The 27,345-nt window shown below is 41.8% G+C and overlaps 1 protein-coding gene across 1 annotated transcript in view; it reads left to right on the forward strand.

The window, feature by feature from the left end:
- The window catches only part of Actbeta (inhibin subunit beta), a 59,414-nt gene that overhangs the window by 26,452 nt on the left and 5,617 nt on the right, over window positions 1-27,345 (forward strand). The window contains exons 2-3 of the mRNA XM_089592534.1: window positions 22,963-23,183; window positions 26,784-27,019. Coding sequence (XP_089448660.1) covers window positions 22,963-23,183; window positions 26,784-27,019 — 457 coding nt within the window. The remainder of the gene's footprint in view (window positions 1-22,962; window positions 23,184-26,783; window positions 27,020-27,345) is intronic.

Consider the following 27,345-nt stretch of genomic DNA (forward strand, 5'->3'; position numbering starts at 1 on the left):
AGTTTGGCCCTTTTTGAGCGTCTCAATTGATGTTTGACACTTGACATTTTTTTTTTTTTTTTTTTTTTTTTTTTTCTTTATTGTTGCATGTAGTTGTTGGAAAAAATAATTTTTAAATATACATACAATTGAATCTATGAGTATATATTTGCCTCAATCAATTGGCATGCATTGTTGGTAAAGAAAAAAAAAAAAAAAAAAAAAACTCGAGCAATCATTTTGTACACGTGTAAGCAAACGACACGGAGTCAGCGATTGTACGTATAGGATCCGGAAGCGAAGGAAAATACGGCGCCCGATACAAAAGAATCCCAGCTCGGTTTAGCGAAACTATAACTACCGCTGTAAAGTCCATAACACCGAGCTATAAACTTTACAGCCACCGCACGGGCATTAGCAGTCCGCGGACCTTACATCGCACAAAGGGAAATCGTCGCACTCCATCGTACGTTTCGTTTCGTTTTTTTTTTTTTTCTTCTTCTTCTTCTTTCCTCACTTGTGGCGTATCGTTCCAATTTTCCGCTGTAATTACGCGCTTGCGAAATAAGGTGCCCGCACTTACCTCGTGAAAAAAGTTTTTGATGTTACCACTGCCGCGTCTTCGCAGCGAAGAACTTGCAGATCCCCTTCGAATGGACTTCCGAGTCGCTTCGAGGCAAAAACTTGAAAACCACGGCAATGACTCAATCGCAAATAAAAGTATAAAAAAAAGATACACATGCACAACCATGCCGTATCCAACCAAAGAATGGGAGAAAAAAAAAACTTGTATCCTACATGCACGACTCTCGGCTAGCTCACGTGCGACCGAGTCATTCCGCGTGCGCGTATACGCGGAGTCAATTCAACTCGCCCAATTAACATACGCGAGAGGACGATACAGTCACACCCATACAGCCCACCTCGCACGAACACGCAGAGAAGAAGAGAGCGCGCTAAGGGAGGAGGGTGAGAGGCAGTCGGAAGAGATTAGCCGATTGGGTTGGCCGCGAGCGCAGCGGATGCCGGGGGTCGGAGGGAGGGCCGTGGCGCAGTCATCGATCACCGATCCCGAGTCCGCACGTGCTCGCTATACGTACGTGCTGCACACATCAGCTCCTCCTCCCTCGCAGACTCGCGCGCGCCTCTCGTAAACCTGCCGCGTTAATATTACATACATATACGTGCATGTGTGTGTACGCGCTTGGATGGTACGTAGTGTATCCGGAGCACGTGGCGGTGGATCCACGGATATCAGGGTTACTCCGGCAGCTGGCGCGTCTATATACCTCTGACCCTCTTACTCGGCTGCCTAACTTTGACGCGCCGCTACTACTGCTATACTACCCGTAGTACGACCCATGCAGTGGTCAATCGCCTCCTCCCCCCCTGACTCATTTCACTGAAGCTGATACTCGCGTGGATACTTGCAACTGGGGGAGCTTATAGCACGCTTCTGTAGTTAATTCAGCTTTTCTTGATCGATACGTACGCTCGAGGCTGCTAACACGCAATTTGTGTGAATAATATTTAGAGGTGTACAAATGTATCGTCGTTGGATTTTAATTTCAACGGCCCGTAATAAGTGTTATTTCCCGTATATTCCATGGGGCTGTTGCGATTTTAATGGCATGGATAATTATACATGCGATTCATGAATGATATAGCCTGTCTAGAGTCATCGATGGTCGGACGGTGGGTAATTGTATACGTGACAGTTGGGCGAGAAATCACTCGGTGAACCGATTGCCGACTAACGACTCGCTGCAAATTAGATTTATCCGCGTTGTATTATGCAACGCCGTGTTATATTTGATTATGCGCGATAGTCTGTGTGGAAAACGAGCCACCGCGGCACGTGACGCGCGAGTAATACAGTGAATAAGAGAAACTATGTTGATTGGGGCTTTTTTTCCTCTGCTATTTGTTGGGCAATAATTAATCATGCGATTGTTTTTGTTGATAATAATATTTATGAAAGAGGTTTCTATAGTGTTATTTATCGTATGCACTTAGTCTGTGAGAAAACGAAAATCAGATCAATCTGTTGTGGCTGGCGCGTGTCTGACCATACCTTGAGTGTATCTACTTGTACTACTTATTGTTAAGAAACACTTTTGTGCATGGGTTGCTGGAATTAGTGCCCGTGTTATGTAATGCATCTTTAATTAAATTTGAAGATGGTAAAAATGAGGAAGCAGCTTCTTGTTTGGAGAATCGAGCTCCATTTAACTTATTATAAAAGAAACTATTTCATAGAGTTCTGTGAAACTCACCTTTGGATTTAAATTTTGAGCAAAATTTTGGAGTGATTTTTGAAATTGAAATACTTATTTCATATTTCTAACTGAATGGTTAATAACTATTTGGTGTGAGCGTTTTATTTAACGGAAAGTTTTTTAAATGTCTGACCCAGTCGCTTACTTGTACTACTGAAATGTAATCGTATAAACTATCAGGTAATGATGTATGCATTATAAATATTAATACATAATATTTTGGGTTTCTAGATTACAATAATATAAAAACTAATTTGATGTTAAAGTTCGGCAAATGATTTAACTTTAATGTGTCTGACCACACAGCGCATCCATCTACTTTTACTACTTTAATATTTGATTCATTAGCTAAAGTAGGAAATAATAATAAGACTGTAAAAAGTTTTGGAAAATAATGGTGAATGATGGAAATCATACATAACAAAACTTACATAAAACGAGTCTGACCATACCAGGCTTTAATCTACTTGTGCTACTTACAACGTTGTGTATGTAGGATCAAGTAATAACTAGGCATAATATCAGTATAACTATCGAAATTTTTTATTATTTACACTAGATTGATTCAAAACACAAATTCTCATTCAACTCAAGTATGTCTGACCATATCAAGTATACATTTACTTGTACTACTTACGAATAAAATGCATATTTACGGAACGCGGAAACCATTGCCTTTACGTCATTTTCTTAAATGGGAAAAAAGAGAGGATGAAAAGTAATTTGCTAACTAGTAATCCAACTCTGAAACTTTAAGACATAGTATGCTGTCTTGTCTCTTACCAAGTACAACTGTGGATTTGAATGGTGCAAAATCGTGGAATTATATTGGCAGTTACAAAAATCGCCATGCATTTCAAAATGATGCTATTGAATAGATGTAACGTGAATGTTCATTAAATTTGAAGTCAAAACATTCGTTACATGAGAAAGGATTGAATAAATGAAATGCGTCTGACCATTTCAAGCCTACATCTACTGTAGCTACTTACATTTAAAATACATGTGAAATCATAAAAAGATACTTATTTATAGACTAGAAATAGTTTTGAACTTTTGAACGATGTCAAATTGACACAAAAATGATTATCAACTAGATTCAAACGTGTCTGACCATACCAGGCTTTCATCTACTTGCATTACTTGAAGCTGAGTTTCATGGAAGACTAAACGACCTTTAGGCTTGTTAGAAATTTAATAATAGGAAGATCTGGATCTGAATGATTAGTTTTGAATCTATATTTAGTTAATCTAATGCAAAAAGTTTAAATGAATACAAAGTTCTAAAGTATGTCTGACCATACGTTGATGCACCTACTTGTTATTTTCGTAATGAATGATTCATTTGTAAAAAAAATTGTAATAATGATGGCTAAAAGTTATGAATGCTTGATTCAAAACACCAAATTAACCTGGTTTAGTATACCATCCCTTGTACAACGGTTAAGAGTAGCAATTAACCCTATGACCATGTACACGCAGACTCGATTCCCAGTTCAGCATTTGAGACTAATATTGACAGCACAATTTTCACTTCAGAGCTCCCAGGACTCATGCAAACAGGAGAGGCTCAAACCAGATCGAGGACGAGGGCTCCTTTTTTCCCACGCACCCCGGAAGCCATCCATCCAACAACGCGCCCTTCCGCGCACACGAGACTTAAAATCTAGGAGTTTATGCGAGCGCCGAGAGCAAAGCTCCACAGGCAAATGGCGCGGGAAGGTAGTGGAATGGAGGGAGGGAGCTTTTTGCCATTCACGCTATATCGGTCAGGAGGTTGGAGGGACGCTCGGAGCGGCGGAATTACGGTATTTATGCGCTCGCGTCTGCGTTATGTACGCGTAGCTGCGGCAGCGGTCGGGCGACTGCGTAAGGAATGCGTAACGGAGGCACTTTGCGCTGATTTGAATACCACCACCGGGACGGGGGGTGGGAGCGAGTAACGGGTTGGATAACGACGCTCGTGTACGGTAGAGCCGCTGATGGAGGAGGGGACCGAGGCTGGGGGTAGGGTGGAAGAAAACAAGTGACGGGTCAAGGTTTCGCGCGGCCTTACATGACACGGGAGGGAGGGCCTACACGCTCGCTCTGCGGAGTTTTCGCTTCGTTCGCTGCCAAAGTGTTCGATCGGCTCTTCCGGAGGGGAAATAAGCGTGGCAGTTTTTTTTCCGCGCAAACGCGACTGCGATTGGGGCGAATTCAAGGAAGAGCAACGAGCGATCAGCAATGTTACACTCTGTCCTGTAGTTTTTTTTCCAACGAGGGGTCATTTCGCTCCAAATGGAGGGGCAGTTTCTTTTGTGTTGATCGATTTGTACACTTTTTTTCATAGATGCCTGAGTATGTGCTAGTGTAGATCATGCAAATATCGAGTACAGAAAATCAGCGCAACTTTGTAGTTTTCATTATTTCAAATAAGTAGAGCTAACTTGAAAGTTTGTTCGAGTGACTGCAGTGGTAGTACATATGTCACGCGACAATCGATACGAATGTACGTAAGCAACAAGAAAACTTTGGACAAGCTTTACTCCTCGAAAAGGCATTCTGATGGCTGTGTGTATAACGTGCATGCAGTGCAAATCGATTTGTCCATTATTCTCGCAACAGCAAGATCCGACGGTGCCGCACGAAACGCGCGTACGAGGACACTTCGACACTTGGGTTCGACTGTTACCACGCATCAGAGCTTGGGTGTGATTGTGCTTTTGACAAAAAAAAAGTAATACAAGTACAAGATGTGCTCTGTCCTGTAGATGGTCATTGTCCACATGTTGGTCTGAAAAAAGGACCTTTCAGAAAACTAGTGGTATAAAAACCATCGAATCCCGTGAAAACAATGGCCTCAATCTTTTAGTTGCAATTCGACTCGAAGCCAAAAAGTTACCGTCCGCGTACTCCAAAAGCAATCGCGAGTTCCCGAAACGCGCTCTAATTTAAACTCTGGTATGAGGTCGAAAGAGCTGCGATCGGTTTGGATTTTTGAAAGTTGAACTCATTTCCAATCATACGGATGAACTTGATTCACGGTCGTAACTTACAATCCGATCAGCATTTTTTACTCCAGCGGAGCTCGTTTCGAGCGTTTTTGATTACCATCCGAGCAAATATTACAACTCCATTCCGGACTGAGTTACAGCCAGAGGAATGGGACCGTCATTTCCATCGAGGAAGAATAACCCTGTGATTTGTCGCGCCACCACTCTTTTCAGCGCATCTTTTTCACGGATGAACGTAAAAGGGGCATCACGGGAAAAAGACACAGGATCGCTCACAAATCACGAATTTTCATTTCTACACGCCGTGCAAGAATAATTTTTGAAATCATCGTTTGCCCCTAACTCGTGGTTTCATTAAGATTCCGAACCAACGAACAAGAGAGAAGCCGTCCAATCGGCAATCGAAGGGGATGACTCTCAACAATTCCCAAATCTAATCTCCACTCGTCGCACCTCTACAACCCATGGCCAAATTACGGGATGCGCTCGAATGGGGCAAAATTTACGCTCACAGTTTGCCCAATTTCCCGCTGATTACAAATTAAGCGAGCAATAAGTTATTAAACACGCCCCCCTCCGTCGCCAAGAGACAGCCAGAGGACGGAAAACATCAAGGGGCGGGTGTCCTCTGTTTTTTTCATCTCCTCCCCCGCCCAAGTCGGTCGGTATAAGAGCGCGCGCACGCGGCTTCTGTTTCTTTTTGCGGCTCGCTAGGCAAAGCGGTACAAGCGTGGCAGCCAAGTCTCGGATCTTTATCTCGACAGGCGCTCGCCATTTCCACGGAGAGCCGTAAATGGACGACTTGGCCGCGAGCCCCTCGAGCGACTAGCTCTGCAACACACACACACACTCTACTCCTCTCTGTCTCTCTGGTCGAATGCTGTGTGCTCACTTGTACCCACTACTGCAAACGAGAAATAAACCGGAGGAGGACGGGGGGGGGGTACTGCTTGATGCGCCGCCGCCTTCCTGGCGAAATTTGTGATACCCAAGCGTATGTACACGTATATGTATTATGTGCACGCGTATCTCTTTCGCTCGCGAGATCGCGTTACGCCGATTATACGTCTCCGCGTGCAGCTTGCGGTTGTGCGCGTATGGGGTATCGGTTCCACGTGTGCGCTTCACTTTGGTCTTTTCTCCACTACGGAAGTTGACGCAGCTGTGCACGGGCACACGCGTAAGGCGGGGAAAAAAATTCGACGTCCTTGCAAGGGAAGAAACAAGTGGGAAATTTAATTAAGAGAAGTGGTATGTAAATATAGGAGGGTCTAAAGCAAGCGATTGTTTCGCAAGTGTGGCGAAATGCCTCATCCCTATTATCGTCAATGGGTGTTGTTTATTTGATTGTTGCGGTAATGGAGCGTTTTTGACGGCTAAAAAGATTGCGCGTGGGGCCATCACTTGGGACGGGGGCTTCCTCGCCGTCTACGGAGCCGTACAAGTCAACAAATCGATGAAAGTGTTGGTATTCATTTTCTCTTTCTTTTTTTTCCATCAAATTTTGAAAATTGTTTTTGAGCTGCGTCCAAAACAATGTACCGACGCTTCGCTTTCTGCTCCGGTTGTTATCTCGGATGCGGCGCAACATGACTTTACTCTTATCACGAGAACCAATGGTATCGATACACTGCGAGACGTACCGCACGAGGGGTGGGGGGAAGGGGGTGCTTTCCACTGTGCAAGTAGAGGAAAGTTTGCAGTATCCTATAATTGGACTCGATTTCCATTGGACTGAAAATTCATCCAATGTTCATATAAATAACACTGTTCTGTTTTAGGCAAAAACAATGACCTTTTCTTCAAAAGAGCCCTGGCTTAGCGTCACCACTTAGGGGTGGGAGGGGGTATAATATTGACAATTGCCTATTTTATCCAATAATCAAATTAACGAGGTATCTTACCGAGACGGCAGTAGATTTCTTTGAGAATTGTTACAATCAAGAAATAACTATGTCACAGGGTAAAAACAACCCCTAAAATCTGGTCAAAACTTATTTTGTCTAACTTTTTGGCTTCTTCTTTAATATTTTAATCGAAGTAGATAAAAATTATCTTTAAAGAAATAATAAAAAGTAATTTGTCTCAATTCGAGTATCAACAGTTGCACGTCCTTTTTTCAGGAAGCTCAATCATATAATATTCATAATATTTAAAATAAATTATGTTTGTAATAGATACTGTTAATTTCAGCTGAAGAAACTTTGTTCTATACTGCATTAGATTGAGTTAAGAAAATTGATAGGCAATTTGTTTAATTAGAACAACTTAGAAGAATTACGTGACTTATGAAAAGGAAATTTTGCCTTGAGGATAATGTTAAATAGTGGTTCTACCCCCAAAAATGTATGATTAATAAAATTATTCTAATCACTAGTATTTCATTTAGCCATCTCATCACTAAGCTTCTCGAAACCTTATCGTCATACATATGAAAAAAAAAAATCTCATAGTTCGAGGGAAACAAAGACTCGATAAACTCTTTTCATATCGCTCCTCTCCTCTTCTCGGACACTATGAAAAAAAAAAAAAAAAAAAAAAGAAAAAAAATCCCCAACGACATCTACGAGGATGTACCAAATAATATGAGTAAACTCTTTTCTCTCCGAAATTGGCCTTAAACTTCGAGCAGTAGTTCTCAAGAAGCGGAGCAAGGGTGTGTATAGATAGCGACGGGAAAACTTTGGTTCGAGAGTAGCGCGATCAGGGAAAGGAGAAGGGAGGGGGAGAGAGAGATAGAGTTGCCGATGAGTGAAATAAGAGAAAAAAAAAACGAAGCAGTAGCAAAGAAGCCGAAAACGAGAGTTTATACACGGATCGGGGGTGGGGACTCGGAGGGGGTAAACATATTTCCCGCAAACCCCCCGGCATTCAAGGGAAGCGGAGCGAGTGACAGGGATCAACTTTCGAGCGGAAACCGAAGAAAGATGGATTTGAATGCGCTCTGATAATCATTCCGCGCTTACTCGCGCGTGTGTGTACTCTGGAAATCGATCACGCGCCCGATCAGAGATCAAACCCACGATTCGTCCCGTACGCGCGTGCTGTACGCACATCCGGAGGGTTGTGACCTTCACGTGAGAAAAAATTGGGCAAATATTTTTAAATTATACCTCCGTGGGCGGTCGCAGGAGCGGAGAGCAAGTGGTAGTGGAAAGTTTGATAATTCACGGGCTTTCATCGGATTAGTTTCGGAAAAACAAACGAGCGACGCGCGTGTAACGCGCCAACTCCGACGACCCCCTTTCGTCCTGTCTCCTGTGTAACCTGCGTCCAATTAAAAACTTTTCAATTCGAAGATAGTTTTGCCCACGCCCACCCTCGCTCGGGTGCACGACTCGTACGTGCAAGTACGTACTTGTGCGGAAATGCGGTTTTGTGTAAATTGACGCACATCCTGATGGCCGTTTGATTTTTTGTTTCTACCGTACGACATAGTATCCAAGCATCTAGTTTTCTGCTGCTATAAACGTACAATTTGCATGTTTGCGGACGTGAGAGTTTTTTTTTTGTTTTTTTTTCGTAAACAAAACATTTTCCAAACATCCGTGGTCACTCCTGGCAAAAAGCTGTCCAGAGACGTGTATGCTTCCGCCGTATCGTGGATCGGCTAAAGTATAAAAAGGTGGGCTTTATATGCGCACCCGGTGACCCACATACCTACTTTTGAGTGGATATATATATTTTTTTTTTACTCAGTTCCTCGTTGTTAAAGTCTTGTGGTCGAATATAAAAAAATGTACATTTTTATTCGTCAAGCAAAGAACCCGAGCCAGAGGAAATTTGCTTTCGAAAGTTGCTTTTAGTTTAACTACCCCTTGGTAAAAAATAGGAGCCGAGCGAGTATCTTAAGTGAATGAAAACAAAAAAAATATTTGTTTTTTATCTACGAGTCGTACAAAACGTGGTTTTCGCGGCTTTTCTAAAAAAAAAGTTTGTTGCAATTAAAATTATTGTTTAGTGAATAAAAAATTGGACGCTGTAATACACGATATAATGAGAAAGAGTCCCTTTTTTCGAGTCCTCCCACATAAATGAGTAAAAAACTTGACTCGAGCTGTTTTTACAGGTAAACTTGCATACTGATGAGATTACCAAATTATTAAATCGCCTCTTCAAGCATCATAGCTTCATTGAGCTCTCTCTAGATCTGGATTCAGTTGTAAATGGCATATGGATACTCAGATCATTGATTCAGAGCACCATAAAAACCAACACTTAATCACCAAAGTAAGTTTTGCGACTTTAAAGGGCTCAGTACCGTCAGCCTTACGGTTTCCACTGGTAGCAGTTGGTGAATATTCATCGCCCATCGGTGGCCTCTCACTTTTCCGAGACTACGTCGGATCCTCGTTTCCTCACAAAACCCTCATTTTTACGAATTAAAAAGTATCAGCGAACGCGCATGCGACAGCCAAAAAAGGTGAAAAAAAGAAAGAGAGAGAGAGAGAGAGAGAGAGTTTGCAAAAAGAGCGAGTCGAAAATTACCATACTCCTTCGACCCTCCCTCCCAGCCCCCCTTTGCGAGAGCAAATGCCCCGAGAGAAAACTTCGAAAACGCATCGGAACACGCTGCAAAGCCATCGCCGCGGCCAACAAACTTTTCCCCCAGCTTCTTTTTCTTCCGATGCCGCAGAACAGCCACTGCCGCTTCTTCTCTTCTTCCACTTTTTTTTTTTTTTTTTTTTTTTTCCAACTTTCTTTTCCTTCGCCGCACGGTCACTTTATGCAAAATCCCAAACAGCCTCTAATATCGCGAGACGCCGGCGTCGTTGCCGCTGTATACGTGGAGACTTGCACGATTGTCGGGCCTGCGTGCATATGCCTTTCACCATGGCTACGCGCACGCGACTCTGCCAAGTGTCGTCGTTGCCTCTTCTCTCCCCTTTTTTTCCTTGCACGCGTCTACTTACATGTGAGCTTACAGATGGTTTTTTGCGCTAATCGAAACTGCTGGACCCTCCTGCCCCTTTTTTTTTAATACTTTTTTTCACCACGCACTCCATAAAATTTTTTTTCACTTGCGACATTGGTATCAATCTGTCGATCTTTGAACAAGTGAATGGTCAGAAGCCAAAAAGTAGCCCAATCCACAGATTGATCCTAACAACGTGTATTACTTAACAAAATAAACCAAAGCGCGTTTTGTTCAAAGTTTGATGATTGTGGGGCAAAAGTGGTACACTCGGATTAGGAAAACAGAGAGCAAAATCGAGCAACACCGAGCTCATGGTACGGCGGGGTCCGACTTTCAGGTACATAAATTCTTGCATTGGCGTTTTTCTTCTTTATTGACCAGTAAATTGCACTTGTTACATGTGAAAAATACAGTGCGCAGCGAGCAATGTTACCAGCGGCTCTTTTATCGCGTTTTCTCGGTATAACCGTGGAAACTGATCAACGTCGCGTGCAATGATTCACATTGTAACGTGCTGCATCGCGTTAATACACGCCAACAACACTGTAACCGTGGGTACACAAATGACGATAATGACGATAATAACAATGTGGAATACTTTATGCGGATGAATTGGACAAATATCGTGGGGAGGATTTGAAAAATTTCCTCGTAAATTTTGGAAAAAAAAAGATAAAAAAATGGGAGCGCCACGCATGGTGCGCGGAGTGAGAAATTTTTTTTAATACCAACATAACCATCGTTCACTCGAAAGTGCAGAAGATAATTTTACGCTTTCCTGAAAAATAAAGATAAATAATAATTTTGATAATACGACAGTATTTTATCTTGTTGTTGAATTTTTGGATATTAAAACAAAAATTTATCATCATGTCCGACATTACCTACCTCTCCGACTGGATGTTAAGGAGGATTCTTTTTTTATTCATACACAGTAAATAATTACCTAATTTTTTTTATTAATAAATAAAACAAGTGTGATTACTATTTTTAATGCAGGTCAACTCTACCCCTAAAAGAGGTACTAGAAATACAATTTATTACCACACCACCTTAATCACTTATTCTATAAAAAACAAAGACACTTTTCAAGACAATTTAACTCGTTGTAATAAAACAGGTGTTTTCATAATGTCTAACAATTGTTATTTTTCGTCGCAAGACAATAATTTCCAATACGAAGCATCGAAAGAATCATTCCCTCGGCGATCATTCCAAATAAAAGTGTAAACTCTACACCTTCTCGGGCGATTAAGAAACCAAGCAAAGCCAATTTCATCCCTTAACGTTAAACTCTACTGCCGTGCGAGCATCGTGTGTATAGCGCGTAAACGCTTGCCCATCGCATTAATGACTTCACGACCCCTCCCCGTCAATGGCCACTCTTACGTCATAGTCTCCACTGCAGCGAACACCCATTCATCCACGCGGGGACTCGAAAGCATCGGGGGGGGGAGGGGGCTGTGTTTAACCACCCGGACTACTCGGCGAGAGTTCGCGGAAGAAGGGATGGAGTTGAAATAATCTAGCTAATCGTGAAATCACCGGGGGAAAGAGTGTGTAACGTATATACAGACACCCAATGGTCACACCGCTCGTGTGAAACGGCCAATTGAGCGAGACAAGTGTCTATACCCAACGGGGTGCGAAATAAATCTCTCTACTCACGTGAAATATATGAATCGCGCATTGCAACCCCCAAACATCGAGCTCCATAGCAATGGGGCGTTGGAGGTGCCGCGCGCGCCGAGGCCACGCAGGTGTGGACGCGCAAGGGGTGTACGAGGAGGAGTGTACGCGGCAAGCTGTTTACGCGTGTGGGTGTATCGGGATGGTGGTGGCGCGGAGGGAAAGACGGAGGGTCACGCCCCCCCACCCCTAGCGCGAGGAAATTTCAACGCCGACCGAGTCGTGCGTTTTTCGTGTACGCCGAGGGTCTTCCACGACCGACCGAAGTTGCCACGTTGCAAACAAATGTGCAGGATGGCCGGTCTGTGTGCGATGGGGGCGCGTGACACCGTGGCCGGCTATACACTGGAACCTTGGCCGTGGGATGATTGATTTATTCGGTCGTTCGAGCCGCCTTGGATTGGTTCAGTGATGCCCGTGGTGACGCCAGTTGTTTTTTTTTTTTTTTTTTTATCTCGAGGGTTAAAACGTGAAAAAATGTATTAAAAACACCTAGAGCCGGGGATGATCCCATTGACCGAATCCATTGTGGAACAAGCACTCGTGACAAGTGACACTGATTTTTATGGATTAATTGTACTTACAACCTTGTACTACGCCATGAATATTATATACTTACACATCAAACGTGAATAAGTTTACTTTGCATTCATGTTCCGTTATTATATCTGAACGTTGGGACACTCCAAGTTTTTACTTGTACAAATAATGTGTTGTTATTTTAACAGAAAAAGCACTTTTTATGCTTTTTCAGTCTTTTGTCAATTTTTAAAACTCTAAATAATTTTCAACTTGTCGAAACAGTACCCACGTCAAGATGGTATAGAGTGGATGCTTTGTTGTCTCGTAATTGTCTATACGTGTATAATTTGAAGGGGTTGCAAAAAAAAGCCGATCTACCATTTCAGGTTCGCCGTATACACTCTACTTTTAGTAGAAATCAAAGCATCCAATCTACAGTTCAGCCACTGTACGGGAAACCAAGTTGAATAAAAGCTTGTAAAATCGGCCCACAATTAGACGCCCGTGGTATTACACAGTGGCTGGGAAGCCTCATTTTTAGCCCTTAACCCCCCCCCCCCACCCCCTCTCATTCTCTCCATCCATCTTTTACAGCCCAACGTAAAACGTCCCCTATCCCATCGCAAATTGGCAAATCGCCACCTTATCCTGCAGAAATAGACATTTTCGGAAAAAAGAGAAGCCACTGTACCTCCTCGACCATCGGCATCGGCGTGAAGAAATTCCCTAGTGAAAAATACATACAGGACAACTGCAGCTCTTAAACTTACGCTCACGTAGTAGGCAAGCACGAAGCGGTAATATATATTTTAAAAAAAGCCACAATCGTGCTTGCAAAACTTAACGCAATAGTAAGACGGCGAACGAGTTGTGTACCGTGCGACAATCAATGCGCCACGTGTCCGTCTTTTCGGGACGCCCAAGAACTTTGGTACACACGCGTGTGGAGCGAGGGTCGGGAAATCAGGGTGGCCCGAATAGGGGGGGTGGGTGAGACAACACGACGGAGGGAAAGCGAAAACGAGGAAAAAAAGGGGGAAGGCGAGCACGCCCGCGAGTGTCGCATTGCGGTGACTACGGCTAATAGGACCCAATATTGACCTCGAAAAATTTTGCAGCCACCCTTCGTACGTATACTATATTTTTGCACCACGACGGTGTGCATCTCGCCCCTACCGCCGGGATTTCTGGTTTCTTAAGTGCCCGCGATCACGTCGGCTTTGCCCGAGACATCGGGCTCTCTCTCCGTACACTTGTATATTTTACGCGCAGTCGCGTGTAAAGCACCGCGATCCTTTGTTTTTTTTCATGCCCAGGGAATATTACACACGAAACATCCCTTTTTCCTTTGCTATAGCAATCTTTGCACTTAATTCTGATTCGGCAATAGTTCTTCCCGGTCAAAAAATGCCATTTGCCGGTTAAAAACGAGCTTTAAGTTGATCCCGCGATATCGAATTGTTCACATGGATTTTATCGCTCGCCCATACGATCATGCACGCAAAACTATACCCAGTGAAAAAAAAAGAAAGAAAGAAAGAAAAAGAAAAATAAAGCAACACAGCCGTAATCGCAGTGCATACCCTTACTCCATGAAACAAACACTGCGAGGAGAAGATATGGTAGAGAAATCGCGGGCTCTCGTACATGTTATTCCGGTTCGTACGGGTGTGCTTATAATCTCGTTATATCATCAATCACGGGCAGGTAGGCCACCACCTATGAATACTTGATCGGGGAACATTTGCTGAAAGCGCTCGTCGTATCGGCGGCTCCGTGTCTATAGACCATCGATTACGGGATCGTTTGTGATTGGCACCTTGAAACAAAAAAAGAAGAAAAGAAAGAAAAGAAGAGAAGAAAAAAAGATCAATCCCACCTGTACCCGTTGTATGTATACCTAAGCCATCATCTTTCGTATGTACTTTGGCGTCGCGTATCTATAGCCTGTGGGGGCTGATATATTTGATAAAAAATGAATTTCAATTATCCGTAGGCTATAGCAGGCACAAATTGTATTACAGCATCGTCGAGCCCATAAAAGTACAGCACGGGAAGGGAGATGGAGAGCAAAAGAGCGTGATTGACGCGTAGGGGGGTGTGGAGCGTGGGGACCGGGTGAGGGGAGAAAAAAACGTAGGGAGGGAGGGAGGAAAAACCAACTGGAATCACTTAAAACGACACGTCGACGACAACCGGATACGTTACCAAGCTTTTTTCCTTTTTCAATCCATTGTGGGGGAGTGACGGTAATTATCGCGGATGTAACTTAACAACTTTTTTTTTTCGTCCACACAGACCGAGTATAAGTGGGTATAACGAGGGAGTTTTCGAGACGAGTCTAACGATCAATTAATTAAAATGACACTCGTCACGTGATTATCTCATCAGCATCGGCACCTTAGCACTCGATGTGCGTACAAATGATGTAGGCTCTACATGCACTCTATACACATCATCGGGGGGTATACGAATGCTCGGTAGCTCGGAGGTGACAAAAGGGGAAAAGAAGGGATGATTCGTACGTTCGACGATCACTTAATATCGAAACGATACACGCTCACGCGAGTCTATACATCGTCGTGCCGATAAGCGTGTCTTTTCACCAGAGACGTATAATATACACACGTGTAGAGGCACAACAAGATTTGCAACCGGTGTATAGAGCTCTCGCTACTCATAATAACTACGCGTTGCACCGTAACTCGACAGAAACGGGGTACTGATTTTATTAAGGACTATCAAACGCAACGATCGCCGCAAAACTCGGCAATTCAACAGTTTGGCTCTGAAATCTTGATACACGCATGTTATTTAAATGCAAAAGTAAAGGTGGAGCTCTATAGGTATTACATAAAATACATACATGCGTGTTTAGGGGTAACCAAAGCTCTCGTGAGGAATCATAGCCAAGTTGTCTTTATACACAAGCGACGCTCGAAAGAACAGATCGTTTGATATGATATTCATGTTCAATAATCGCGTGCAATCGATTAAACGATTGGTATTGGTGTTTTACTTTGCGATTGAGCTAGTGCCTTATTTCGTCAAATGATTGTCCGATGAACCATTGCGTTTTCAGATTTTGGTAGAAAATCATTGTGTTGAGTAACGTTTCATCAAATCATTGCTCCATCAATCCCAAGCAGTTATCAACATGTACAAATGTGTAAGTTCGTGTAAATTTACAAGACGAAGGGGGAAAGAGAGAGAGAGAGAGAGAGAAATAGCAACTCTATATACGATAACATTAATATACCATATAACGTATCGATTCAGCGTTTTTGCGATAAAGCAAAAGAAAGGGAAAGACAGAGCTAGCTAACATTGCTGTGTGGAAGATGTACATGTGCGTGCGTGTTTTTGTGTGCACGAGAGTATGTAAACGTATGGTTGTGTGTGTGGGAGGGGGGGGGGTTAGAGAGAGGAGTGCCTTGTTCTTGTCCGACCGGCGTTACGGTAGCGTCATCGACCTGACTGACCTCGTATGGAGCGCACAGCCAGCGGCGAACCTCCACCACCGCCACAATCCTCTCCCCGTCCGTTACTGATACCACCCTCCACCGCTCCCCTCCTCGCGGTAGATAAGTCAATAGGGGTGGGGGTGGACTGTATACATCGCCACGCGTACATATACTCTGCTACTTTATTCTTCTTCTTCTTCTTCTTGTTATTTGTCCACGTGTGTACGAGTATGTACATCATTAACATGCGAGCGCGTAACGTGTGGATTGTTCGTGTGTATCGAGAGGCTGAGGCGACAAATCTGCCTGAGGATCGAAGCTCGCGGTACGAGGGTGTACGGTTTGGATTGTCGTTTATTGAATTTCAATCGATCGGAGCAAATCGTGGACAAAAGAGTGGTTTTGGGTGTCCCAAGGGAGAATATTTCAGTCGGGCATTGCTGGGCATTCATCCGTCAAGTATAGGATTTTTTTGGATTTGTCTTCTTTGGTTGCTTCGCTTGTAATCGTCGAGATGAGTTTTAGTACGAAATTGACAAAATTGTGGGTATTACGGGAGGTCAATCAATTCATGTATTACAATGTCTTTTTTTGATTATACGTTGACATTTCAATCCAACATTTTAATTTTGGCTCACTTTTTGACTAAACGCAATAAAGACCCCAAAAGGCACTACTCGTTGTCTTGAAGAGCTAGGGTATTAAAAACCTGGGAAAAAATCCTATAAAAATTAAAACTAATTACACCGAGACGCAATACAGAGACAAAAATTTAAAGATGTAGATAAAAAAAAAAAAAAAAAAAAAAAAGTATTGAATAAAGTACTTGATACCCGTACAAAAGCCTCCAATTCAAAATCTTCTTCTACCCCTCTCCCTTAAACAATGGAATATTAATCCAATCGATACAGCATGAAATGAAATTGCTCCAAGGAAAAGCCGCAAAGTATCGTCATTTTTTCCTCCCCTCTTTCAACCCTACAAACACTAAATTAGACATATTCCTGTTCTATGGCGAAAAGGGACGATTCTTGGAAAAATTCAGACATCAGCTCACACACACACATAAAAATATCCCGAGACCACGGTAAAGATGATACAGATCTCGAGATAAATCAAGAGGTGCGCATAAATATCTGCACCGATACAAATCTGCGAACCAACACACATAGAACGGCTCATCCTCTCGCGCTCGTTTGCGCTGTTTTGGCGTAAATGGAATATCCCGGATACTTCGTGAAACGATGGCTGTACCCTCTGCTCTGGATTATATAACATAGAAGGAAGGAGAAAAAGTGCGAGTCCACGGCTGTATCGAAATAAGTTGGAAGAGCGCCGGCGTGCACAGCCAGACCTCGTCTCCTGTGTCTCAGGGAATGCCTATACTCGCGAATACGTGTACGTGAGAGAGAGAGAGAAAGAGAGGGAATGACTCGCAATCCCATCCGTATAGGCTCTGGAGTGCCCGTTCCCAGACTTATGGTGTAGGGTGCTGTCACGTATGGCGAGCCACACCACATATATATACGAGGGGGAGAGAAGACTGCCGAAGTGGAATACTGTCTGGCATGGTCAGACGGCCTTGTGATTATATATATATAATACAGAGAGGAGGCTTATTTGTCGGAAAGAGCCTAGTCTGCCGGCTGCTCCCTCCTCCCCCCCCCCTGCGTCACGCTTTGGTCTAAACGCTAATTGAATCAGCCGAAAGGGCTAACTTGGCGAATTTCCGTCTCGCTCGGGGCTATTATTTTCCGTTTCCCCGACCCTTTCCACTGCTCTCTTTCCCCACTCTGTGTGTAGTGCTAATTAATGCTTCGGAGGGATCTTTTTTACGCATCGTTTCTTTTTTTTTTCAGGAATATAGTTTGTTCGAATAAAATTGAGGCTTTTTTTCACGGTCTTACTCGTTTGTGATAAATTTATTTCAACAAAACTTCATCATCTCGCTATTTGGGGTCAGGTAGTAGGGATGTGATCATCAAAATTAAAAAATTAAAAAAAAAAAAAAAAAAAAAAAAAAAAAAAAAAAAAAGAAATGTAATCTCTACACATTTGAATGGGGCAAAATATGAAACGATCGCGCCCTAATGTACTCCAGCTGAATTACATTACTCTACGTCCACAGGTACGAGCAAAATAAATCGACTCGCCTAATCGATCGTGAAAAAACAAAAAACAAAAAAAAAAAAAATTCTACGAGATCCATCAAGAGGGAGACTCCACGATGGGCTTCTCGAAAGCCTCCCAAACAGCCCATCACGCCGAGGACATCCCAAACAGCCCCATTGCCGCCCGAGCCGGGCTACCTCACGAGTGGACAGACAATAAGAAAAGGGTAGATTGCTCGGTGTAAGGCCGAAATAAATGAAAATAAAAGCCCGAGGCGATGGTAAATTGGGGGGGTAGGTAGGTATATCGTCTCGCGTGATCAGCAGACGCGTCGGAGTAACAGAGTAGGAAACGGGGGATGGGGGTGTAGAAGCGTCAAATCCCCCCTCGCGGAGAAGCACAGACATAGGTATACACACGTGACCCTACACGGAGCGAGCTACAGGGGAGGGGGAGGGGTAGTGTGTAGTCAGGTGGTTGCAGACGGGCGGCAGACGCCCTGTGCTCGTTTCCCTCCCACCCAGTGCGCTTCGCACGATCCATGACTCACCAAAGCGCCGAGGGATGAGATGTGCCGCGCTCGACTCTTCCTCACACACATATATGTATACCTACTTGCGAAGTTCGCGCGCGTGCTAGGGTATACACACACACACGCGATGGAATATCTTAAGGCACGAAGCTACACGAGGGTAAGGGAGGCTTGTACGATGCACACCGATTTTAAGGTGGGAAAAAGGGGGGGGGCGAGAGATCGTGTGTTCTCTATGCCTCGCCCCGAGTGCGAAATACGTGTACACTGCGGTGGCGGTGTTAATACACGGCTAAGGTGGCTGGCGCGACTCGAGGGGGCTTTTCGAGAGGCCTGCGCTGCTTATTCACGCCTCTTTCGCTCGTGCGCGACCGAGGGCTTTTTAATTGCGCTAATGGAATTTGCGGTGCTGAACAACGCGGGTCGTCGTCGTCGTCGTTGTTGTTGTTGTTGTTGGATTGATTGGTTCGACTTTTATATATACGTGTGAGGATTTTCCTCGTTGACAGGATGAGTGGAGCAAAAAAAAAAAGTTGATGCGGGGCGTCGCGTCGTCTGACTTCGGAAAAGTACTTTTTTTTTGGAGCATTGTATTTTGATTCGACAGATTTTTCGTTTATTTCCTCGAGATTACGGCGAATTTTGATACTTTTACTTGGTGCGTGGAGTGAAATCTCTAGCTTCCAATTCTAGTGCTGCAATGCTGCATGCAAACAATAGCATACGCAACTCGTGAGCGTACAGTGATATTGTCGCTCTCGTGAGAAAATAGCTTGTTTCGCGTGCTGGTTCCATTTTGACGTATATTAAAACAAGCCAGCACGAGTATCATTTATTCAAGGGGATGACGTGTATACAGTTTAATTTTATTTCGGAGCTGGAAGAAGTTTTTCGTGCCGGTGTTGGTTGATGATGAATGATATTGGCTTATTATACGGAAAACTTGTCGTCAAATAGTCCACCTGTAAAAATCTGTATTTGCAGAATATCGCCCAACACACATCGTCGTAGATTCGCAGTAGCAGTTAATGCAGTTTTTTTTTTTCCCCGTGTACTCGATACGCCCACTTGTAGCGCACGCAAAAGCGAGAGCCCCCTAGCCACATCCTTAGCAGGAAAACAATTATTTTCATTTTCTTATGCACGGCAATTAATTATTCGACACTTTCGAGCCTCTTGTGTTTTCATCGTGGAAGGAAAAAAAAAATAAATCATGCATATTCATACCAGTGCAGCTCTAAATACCGGTGTAAAAATAACGAATTTGCAGCGTCCAGTGTAAATATATTTATGCGCACGCGACGACCGGAGCGCCCATAGCGTACGACCACGCGATCGAAATGGTTGTGTAAAAATATAAAGCTAGAGCAATCAGCAACACGACGATTTTCCGAAAATGACACTTTGGTCAAAGTGCAAAAAAGTGCAGAAAAGACACGCTGGAGCTGCAAAAAAGAGAGGGGCAGGGAGGGGGGTCGGGCAAAGGATGATGTATGAAATTTTAACAAAGTCGACTCGCAGTCAAAAGAAAGTTCATAAAGCACGGCTCTCTCCGGCCAGTGCAACTTCCACTTCTTCCACTGCCGATCTTGCCCAACTTCGTTCCACTTCTCTTTTACCCTATCTCCATTTCCTTACCTCACTCTTTTCTTTTCTTTTCTTTTTTTTTTTTCCTTTTCTTCTTATAGCTCATACATCTATATATACACGTGGCTCATTCTTTAGCCGTTATGTAATACATTATGCATACAGTGGCTAAACAAAAAAAAAATTCTCATGCATGAACTGTTGAAGAGAGAGAGAGTTGCAACGTTGTGTCGGCAGCAGCATCGAAAAGAAGATAAGAGAGATTACACCAACATTAAACATTAAAGAGTGATATTCGCGTGAAAGGGTAAAACAGAGAGGAGGAAGGGTGAGCTTCACGTTGGTGCTTCAATCAGTTGGCTGCAGTGGTGGTGGTAGCCAGTGTAGCTCAATCGGTAAAAGTACAGAGGGAAAAATGTCATGGGTAAAATGAGAGAGTCAGAGGGACGACGCATAACGTCCAGAAAATAAGAAGAAGAAAAAATGAAAAAAAAAAAAAAAGATCGATCTTTCCTCTCTCTCTCTCTCTCTCTTTTCTGCCTCGGTATCCTCCCGTTGCCTCCCTATATCTGCGCTGGCCCGAGAAACCAAACCTTTTGGAACGCGATTCCTCCTTGCAGCCGAGAGAGTCATGGGGCGGGGTGGGGGGGGGGGGATTGAGTTGGAGGAGAGTCGAATGTACCTCTCGTTTCCGCGCGCCGGCGATATAGTTGGGAAAATATCGCGACAATATAGCCGAGCGAAGTTACACGCCGCTCGATGGATAAACTCGCATTACGTCCCAGAGAGAAAGACGAAAAAGGGGGAATCCCACCGAGAGGATTTATAGCGCTGCAGTCTGCCAGTCGATAAGCAATGTCCGACGACGCATTAGGTTCTCTCTCTCTCTCTCTCTCCCTCCCCGGTGTACACGCATAAAATACACACATACTCCTTTCCCCTCATTTCGGCACATTTCTGCCGCTCTCTCGCTCGCCGTGGCTATTAAATTAACGATCACCTCTCCCTCTGCTAGTACATCACTGGCACCCCACCCCGTTTTTTTTTCAAAATTCACCGCTCCGAGAAAGAGCACGTGTAACGATCCCTGTTATACTGCCTCCGCCCTTAGTACATCCATACGTAAATTACAACAATTTGTGCGGATCTTAATGGTACGGTATTAAGGTACTTTTCGTCCGTAGCCGTGTACTGCTGACCTCTGCTGACGAGCGCATTTTAATGCCGGGAAATCGCTTCTGCGCAAACTTTTTTCGCGATACCGCCGCACGCGTACGTCTATTATGTCCCAGGGCAAAGTGTCGAAACTAACTTGTAACGACGCGTTTCCCTCCCCCTCGATCGGGGATCACGTTTTTTTTTTTTTTTCCGTCGTGACTTATCACGTCGAGCGTCCTTGATGCGATTGGCGATGCATATCGAATGTTTAGCGTGTAATGTAGTTTTTTCTTCTTTTTTTCTTTCCATCTGTTACAAGCTGAGTAATTTGCTTGAGGGGGAGGAGAAGGGGGGGGGGAAACAAGGTTAAAAGGGTCGAAGATGACAAAACAACAAACAGCACGTGTTTTCTGGGCGTACTTTTTGTCAAAGTTGACCATGTACATATAGATATTTGTAAAAGGGTGTAGGGACGGAATAAAAGAAAAAAAAAGTCTGCAGATTCGTAGTCTTCGCGAACGAGGGCACATAAAAATACGTCATCAAACGCAGAATCGCGTCTATGGGTGGACAATTTTATAGGCGGAAAAATACATCTGGAGTCTATGTGCGACCCTCCCATGAAGCTTGAAAAGGAGTTTGGAGACAAGAGAAAAAGGGAAGTGAGGAGGAAAAAAAAAGGCAACGCGAAGGAGGATGTGCTTACGCCAACGACCCCATAACTGTTAAGCAATAACTCTACTCGAGGCGCAAAAGCCACTGCTACGTACTGCTGCTCTGCTGTTTCGGTGGTTACTTGAGCGCTTTGGCTATCGAGCGACAGAAAATTAGTTTCAACATGCTTTTTTTTCTTTCTTTCTTTCTGTTACCATGCTGTACTATCAACGTGATACTGTTTTTTTCATATTCAACGATTATTAATCATTTTTCAGTAACTTGTCAAACTCAAAGCTCGAAGGATATTGCATCCACTCGAAAATAGCTTTCAATAATGATGTTTGTATTGGTATGCGCGTTAAAAAATTTTTACTCGTATAGTCAACTTGAAACAGGTGCCTATTGCTGGGTAGACTTGAAATATTTTATTTACAAGACGGTGGGTAACGTGATTCTAAGTATTTGTGACTTCTAGATTCAATTTTAGTATTCAATGAGCGAGTACATATGTTTTATGCGTAAAAACTTTTTTAGCATTCTATGTGGTAAGTTTTAGTGCCAGTATGCGAAGTGGGCGCATATACATTTGAGTAGTTTAGTGTTCGTAAAAGTATAAAAAATTCTCAAACTTTCTCACGATGTGTCAAAAAAATAAGTTAGTAAAAAAAGCGGGTGATCATAATTGGGGCACAAATATAAATATGCTGATTGAAGAATTTCACTACCATAGACACTATAATATTTTTTTTAACACTTGGTCTGTAAACTTTTTTTTTATCTTTAGATCTTTTATCACAAGATGATCAGATTATTGGATTCCATATCAAAATGTATGCTTATAAATCAAAGCTAGAAATCATCCCTTAAACTAAAAAAAATTTTGCCGACCCAAAGTTGAATTGTCCCTTTTCTTCGAGGAATCCCAAGTTTCCCTTTTTCCCAGATGCACGCAACGAAATAACATTATTTCGTAAAACAATAAACAACAATTTGGTCTTAAAAATGAAGCATAGCCCGAAGTAAATATACATGTCAATGATTTTTGTCATATGCTTCATTTGATTTTCAGGGCGAACGTTGAACGGCCAGCCACTATTAGAGTTCCCGTTATCCAGTAGCGAGCCGGCGATGGAGCCCTTCAGCATCAAGAAAGCGATGCTCTGGGCCCGAGTCGAACTGAGGCACGCGCACCATTACCAGCTTCACCGACAAAACTTGAAAAACCAGAGAAACATCACCCTCTGGGTGTTCAGGGTGCGCTGCGGCAACGTGACGCATTTGCGCGGAAAGGTAGTACATTGATATTTGGCTTTTCTGTTTGATAATGGCAACATTATAATATCTTGCGATCAATTTTTAATCCACTTCTAGATTAGCTAATAATGTTTTTTTAAACCTATTACAATTAATTAATTTTGTTGTTTAAATCAATTCTCGCAAATAAAAAGTCAGGTCAATTTAACTTCCCACCTATTGATGGCTCGTCTTACCTAACGCGCCTGTTTCTACTTAATTTTTTCAAACAGGTTAAATCTCAGTAACGTTGAAAGTAAAGGAAGTAAAATTCACTTTATTGCACGGGTTTTTGTTGAATTTGAGATTCAACTCGTGACTGGAAAGTTCTAAATACTAAAAAAAAATAAAATAAAAATAAAAAATAAAAAATAAAATTTCAAGAGACAAAGAGGAGTCGTTACAAACAGCACTGATCACGATACCAAAAATTAAAATTATGGTTGAATCATAATTTTTTTAATTGCAATAATACTCTTACGACAAACTATGTACAAATAAAAGAAGAAATATAAGAAAGTAAAAGTTCAGGTAACGTCAATTTCTCTACGTATCGACAGCTTGCCTTACCTTACGCTTCTGTTTCTACTTAATTTTTGCAAATAAATAAGCTCTCAGTCAGTTACGTTGAAAGTAAAGGAAGTTCAATTCATTTTATTGCATGAGTATTTTGATGAATTGAAGATGATACTCGTGACTGAAAAGTTGTACATACCAAAAAAAAATAAAAAATTTAAAAACAAATAAATTTTAAGAGAAAAAGAGTGGTCGTTAGAAAACAGCACTGATCAAAGGGGTTAAAAATTACAGTCACGGTTAAAATTATGATGTCTTTTTATCGTAATAACACCCTTACGACAGACTGTACAAAATGTTAGATCACTTAATATTATCTTCTTTTCGATGGTTTGTCTTACCTTACACGTCTGTTTCTACTTAATTTTTGCAAATAATTTAGCTCTCAGTTACTTAAAAAGTTAAAGAAGTAAAATTCATTTTAAAGCATGAGTATTTTGATGAATTAAAGATGAAACTCGTGACTGGAAAGTTGTAAATACTAACAAAAACAAACAAATAAATTTCAAGAGAGAAACAGTGGTCGTTTGAAACAACACTAATCAAAGGGTCAAAAATTAAAGTCATGGCTTAAATCATGATATTTCTTTATTGTAATAACACCCTTACAGCAGACAGTACAAAACGTTAAGTCACTTAATTTTTCTACCTATCGATGGCTTGTCTTACCGTACACCTCTGTTTCTACTTGATTTTTGCAATTAAATTATCTCTCAGTCAGTTACGTTGAAAGTAAAGGAAGAAAAATTCATTTTATTGAATAAGTATTTTGATGAATTGAAGATGAAACTCGTGACTGGAAAGTTCTAAATACTGAAAAAAAAGTAAAATAAAAAAATTTTCAACCAGAAAGAGGGGTTGTTTGAAACAACACTAATCAAAGGGTTAAAAATTAAAGTCATAACTTAAATCATGATGTTTTTTATAGTAATAACACCCTTACGACAGACTATACAAAAGTTTAAGTCATTTAAATTTCTCTACGTATCGATAGCTTGTCTTACCCTACATGTCTGTTTCTACTTAATTTTTGCAATTAAATTATCTATCAGTCAGTTACGTTGAAAGTAATGGAAGTAAAATTCATTTTATTACATAAGTATTTTGATAAACTTAAAATTAAATTCATGACTGTAAAGTTCTAAATAAAAATTTGTTAAAAAAACAAAAACAAACTGATTTCAAAGGTGAAAAATGATCGTTAGAAACAGTACTGATTTAATTGCCAAAAATTGAAATTGTGGTTAAAATGCGTTATATTTTTAAGTGGACTAACACCTTTACTGCAGACTGTATAAAAAAAAGGAAAACAAAAAAGAGTAAAGTCAGTAAAAATGTAAAAATAATAATAAAAAAAAATGAATTAAAATAAAAAAAATTTTTTTTAATAAATAAAAAAAATTCTATAATCTGTCAAGTTATCTATAAACTAGATCCATTGCGTCACTGATTCCCTGTATGAATAGAGCGATAAATATTTTGTCAACTCAATTATCCATACCTTATAACCACCAATTGAGTTTGTCGATATTGCGAGAGAAAAATCGTAACCCGGGAAAAGAGGCACAGCTAAGTACAGTAGAACTAGAAGAAAAGAGTTGAAGTAGGGTTGGGGAAGGGTGAACTCACGTAAGTGGAAAGAAGACAGAGTAAAGTTAAGTAACAGAAAAAGAGCTGAGGGAAGGACAGGGGAAAAGCAATCTCATTTGATTTATTACCATTTAATCCGATTAAAACCTTTGCCAATCTCTCGCGGTCTATATTCGTTTGATATAACATACACCCCCACTCCCTACGAACGGGCCATGTTGTTCGTACAAGCTGCTAAGTACGAACAGTACAGCTTCAGTTGCGAGGTTTCCCCGCACGGAAAAGGCGTACTGTAATGTAATGCACTACAGGTACATCGCGAAACAGTCGTAATTCTGTAGTTGTGAATGATTCTTAAGCGACGCGGGGCGTACGTAGGGGCTTTAACACCCTTATTTCTCCCCCTCCCCCTGTACTCTTATGACACTTCTCGCCGCGCCTACAGTGTGTCGGACACTTGTTCGGCTTGTATGTTTTAGTCTCTTCCTCTTCTCCGTCTATTTCTCCGTGCCTTTGTCACGCATTCCCCCCTCCTCCCACGATTCTTCTTCTCGTGAATACTCACTCCGAGACTCTTTTTAACACTCGTTGGACATACATTTTTCTCTAAAGCCTGCTTTACTTTTAATCAACTGTCAATATTGAATTTTCACACCTCCTTGAGCTGTACTAATTTTTACGTCAAACTTCAAAGCTGCGTTTGTATTGAAATTTACTTTTCTGCAAACAAATTTTATTTCATTGCATTTTGTTTTATTTTATTTTTTTTAATTTTTTTTTTTCACTTTCAATAAAAACTTTTAATCTGTTCAAGTTACTACTAAATCCTTCTTCTATAAGACTCATTACCCCAATATAAGCTACCTAAAAAAATTGAATATAAATCAATACCCAAGTAAGCAGAGATTTGATAAATATAAAAATCACCCCCAAATGATCCAGAACATTACATGTAAGCTCAAGTAATAACTTAACATTATATTTGTAGGGTAAAAAAATAATAGAAAACGATAACGATCGTGGTAGATGGGTATGATTTTTATTTTTCAATTTGTACAAAATTGTAATCAATGACGATTTATTTGCATACACATAAATAATTTTATTGCACTCTTTGAGCGGTAATAATATAAAATATTACAATGCATTAGTAAATCATGCAAGAATTTACACTTTATAGAATGTCACAAAAAAGAAACAAAAATTATTTTAGTACCTGTCGCTTATACTTATGAATAACTCGTAATAAAGCGTGTGAAACTAGATCCTTTAAGACTTGTATAAGATATAAATAAGAAATACCAAAAAAATTAGACACAAAATTGAATAAAAAAAAAAAAAGGATGAAAATGGTAAAAATGACAGTCACGTACAAAAGTATGCGGTCGAACAGTGGTGACAATGAAAATTACAACGAGGGTCACTTTGCAGGAGCTGAGCCAGCACCTGGAGCTAGTGACGTCGCTGGTGGTGAACATCGGCCAGCTCGGTTGGCAAAAATTCGACGTAACAAGGGTCGTAGCGAGCACGTACCAGTCGTTCAACAACCGTGACAAGCTGACCCTCCTCGTCGATTGCACAGGATGCGGCTCCCACGTACACTTGTCCACCTTCGGCGGTCATTCGCCCCACGTTATAGAACCGTCTTTAAATAGCAAAGGTAAGTAGTATGTGTACAAGATTACATTCAAGTTGCGGCCACTGCATTTTCCCACATGTACATATGTATACGTAGCCGCTTGCACCTTTTATAATAGAGCTCCGTTACACTTACGTCCACGCAACGCGGAGAATGTGTGTACGCGCGTCACGCGTCATTATACGTAGGTATGCCCGTAGCACGTATTATATAGATGCCGCGAATAAAAGGACGGAAAATTACAATACACGTGAGTATAGTACCTCAATCCATATAGGCTAATGACGCGTGGGTCTTTATATTTTCTTCATTTTTTCTTCTTCTTCTTCCCTTCCGCTTACCTATGCCTTTATT

This window comes from Copidosoma floridanum, unplaced genomic scaffold (assembly GCF_036245765.1).
Source record: "Copidosoma floridanum isolate Cflo_tuat_1 unplaced genomic scaffold, Cflo_Japanese_pri ptg000019l, whole genome shotgun sequence".
NCBI lineage: Eukaryota > Metazoa > Arthropoda > Insecta > Hymenoptera > Encyrtidae > Copidosoma > Copidosoma floridanum.